Source organism: Pyricularia pennisetigena (assembly GCF_004337985.1).
Source record: "Pyricularia pennisetigena strain Br36 chromosome 7 map unlocalized Pyricularia_pennisetigena_Br36_Scf_8, whole genome shotgun sequence".
Lineage (NCBI taxonomy): Eukaryota > Fungi > Ascomycota > Sordariomycetes > Magnaporthales > Pyriculariaceae > Pyricularia > Pyricularia pennisetigena.
In genome coordinates this window covers 1,505,641-1,508,537 of record NW_021940920.1, presented here as the reverse complement: position 1 = coordinate 1,508,537, position 2,897 = coordinate 1,505,641, and the positions used below count along the sequence as shown (strand labels likewise).

The following is a 2,897-nucleotide window of genomic DNA, read 5'->3' as shown; positions in this document are numbered from 1 at the left end:
CAACTTCACGCCTCTGTGGTAAATGAGCACTCCAAAATCCCACAAATTCGATAACGTTAATATTTTACCTTTGCCCGTAACAACGTTTTGTTAATGGATCGATCGACGAAAGGCCTAATAACAGATTCGTTAATCTTTTTTGGTTTTCTTTCGAAAATTAAATGTTTAATGCAGCATCGCTCATTGTTATAAATAGCTTATAGAACTTTAATTTAAAATACAGTCTCGGCTTTTTCTTTACCAGTAACATTTGGTACAAAGCAGGATTCGAAAAGACTTACTTGCACGGGCTGTTTCTTTTTGATTTAAATTTGTCTCAGTTCCTCCCTGTAATTGTTCTAAGTCGTCACGTTCCTCAACAATCATCGCTCTCCGATGGATTTACAACCTATAATGCTTCTGCTAACAAATGTCATCCTTTACACTTTGGTGAATGCTGCTGCATATCAACAATTCCCGCTAGACACGGATAATGCAGTGGTCCATCAATTTATTACAGCCGACGACTGGGCGCTCGACCGGTCGTCGACCACCGACGCCCGCGCCCAAACTGTGCTGCAACATATGAACCGACGAGGAATGTTTACCGCCGTAGTAATGCCGAAATCAACCATGAGCATAGTCGGCCCGCCGAAAGGTTACGAAACCCCACCCAAATACGCGCGCGACAACTTATCGTCGTCCAAAACGCCGTTCCTCCTTACGAACGGCGGGTTTTTTGTGCTTAATGTGTCACACAAATTTTTCGACGTGCTGCCCGATGGCCAGCCGGGTAAACCGCTCCCAGCCACGTTCGAAGGCTGGTCTGTAGGGCCGACGTCGATTACGCGGGACATAATGGAAATCCCGACTATTCACAAAGACCAGTACGAAAGGCTTATAAGCGACGACGGAAGGTCGTTTTTAACTTCCGCACCAAGTTTGAAAAGGCCACTTACAGAGGAGCTCCGTTTTCAGTTTATTCCCCCCTATAACCTGATCCCCGGCGGTATGTCGACCACGATTAACCCCAACGAAAGGCTGGTTTTCGTGCAATTTAGCGATGTAAAGGTCGTATTTGCCTATACATCCCTTAGGACGAACGCGGTATCCATTAACCATATGCGCAACCTTATCGACCTTTTTTTAAATTTATATTTGGATAAAAATATATCTGGCGCCGCGGTCGCTCTTAACCTCGACGGCGGTGGGAGCGTTTTCCTAGGTTTCCAGGAGCCTGGCCAGCCTATGAAGGTTATCGCCCAAGGCTATCGCGAAGACCACCAAATTCCTGGCCTTAAACCCATTATCCCCGGCTCAGTACGCAAGATTACTACTATGGTTATGCATCAGCTACCTAGCGGCGGGCGCCAGCCGGTGGAAATGGCACGCCGATCGGAATCCCCCCCTCCTACTCGTCAACGCCCGCGAGCAAATTAAGCGATCACGATTCCACCGCCATCGGGAAATCGGGCCAACCGTATGTGCAGGCATTTGACATATTAAATTCTGTACACGCGTTGTTATTCTGGGGGGAATGGTGCAGTGGTTAAGCGCCATGGCTGTTATTTGTGCAACGTAGGGTCGAGTCCTGCTCCCTCCATCTCCTTCCCACTTAACGTGGCAAGGCTCACCCGCCTGTGCCGTCGAGCCCAAACTTGTTGGGACCTTCGCCTACAAGGTTGCAAACGACCGACAGCACCTCTAATTGGACACAGTCCCTTTTCGATAAAAAGCCGTCAACTGCCGTCAAACGAATCCTCCGTGCGCCTGAAGGCACGGGGTCGCGTCAGTGAACCAACCCTGTAAACAGGGCTGGGCACGAACCCGGTCAGGCTCGATTCGCTTCTGTGCCCTTGTTTTCCACTGTGTAAACAGGTAAAATGGAAAGTGCGCCGAGTTACCCCTTGGGAGATTGCTAACGGCCGCCTATTGAGCCGGGCCGAGCCCGGCGTTAAATAACATTACTACTACTACTACTTTCGCCCATTTACTTAGTGCAGAAATGTGCCAAGAGAAAATACCCCTAAAACACTGCATGATGTCCTTTTGTCAACCTGCACCGCATTCGCAAAGCGAGGGCGAAGAATCTTGCCAAGTGCAGATCGAGAGGAACATATCCAAGTTGAGTGCCGGGATGCTCCGTGGAGGTGAAGGCCAATAGGAACGAGCCGGTAAAAAGGTTCCCACAGAAAAGGCAGCGTTATATTCACCTCTGATTCTTTAACCACATTAATAATGATATCGATAATCCGTAAGGATTCCAAGACAAGGCTTCCAAACAAGCTACATTTCATATTACAACCTCGCACCGGCCAATCAGTGTGCGTTCTTTTTGATCGTGGCCGACCAATCGTTTCCACAAAAATCAATAGGCCTGTTTCGAAGCCGATTGCAATTTCAAGTGGCGTGCGCCCGACTTCTATATATAGTGACCGAACGCAATAAATACTGCCGTGCCGATTGGAATTGGATAAGGCATAGCTTGGCGGAAAACCGGATGCTATTCGGTATACAGGGGTAAATAATTATTGCTGCTTGTTACCCTAGTTGTTTAATTAACCTATTTTCGCTGAAAGCTGGTATGAAAAATTTGCAAGCATAGTAGCCTTTTGGCCCGGCCAGACTTGGAAATGGACAAATTAGTTTAACTTTTGTCCTTTGGGAAGATAGTAAAGAACTGTAATAAGGTGTTTAATGATGGATGCAAGTCAGCCCTCCGGAAGAGGTTGTCTGTATTATTCTCAGGTATATTAACTGCAAACATAATTCGACGCTCAACTGTTATAATTTGTTTCTTAGAACCAGCGGGTCTTTCCATTCATTTTTACACAAGCCACACCAGGATTTACTTGCAACTTCCCAAAAGCTAGGTAAATGAAAGCCCAAAACGCCTCATGCTTGCTGGGTAACGCTAA

General features: G+C 47.0%; 1 protein-coding gene across 1 annotated transcript; it reads left to right on the top strand.

The window, feature by feature from the left end:
* Window positions 1-393: 393 nt before the first annotated feature.
* On the top strand, window positions 394-1,419 carry PpBr36_09552 (uncharacterized protein; the record flags this gene model as incomplete). Its single annotated transcript, XM_029896673.1, has 1 exon — window positions 394-1,419. One exon carries the CDS (start codon window positions 394-396, stop codon window positions 1,417-1,419), a length of 1,026 nt encoding a protein of 341 aa, XP_029744462.1.
* Between the last annotated feature and the right edge of the window lie 1,478 nt (window positions 1,420-2,897).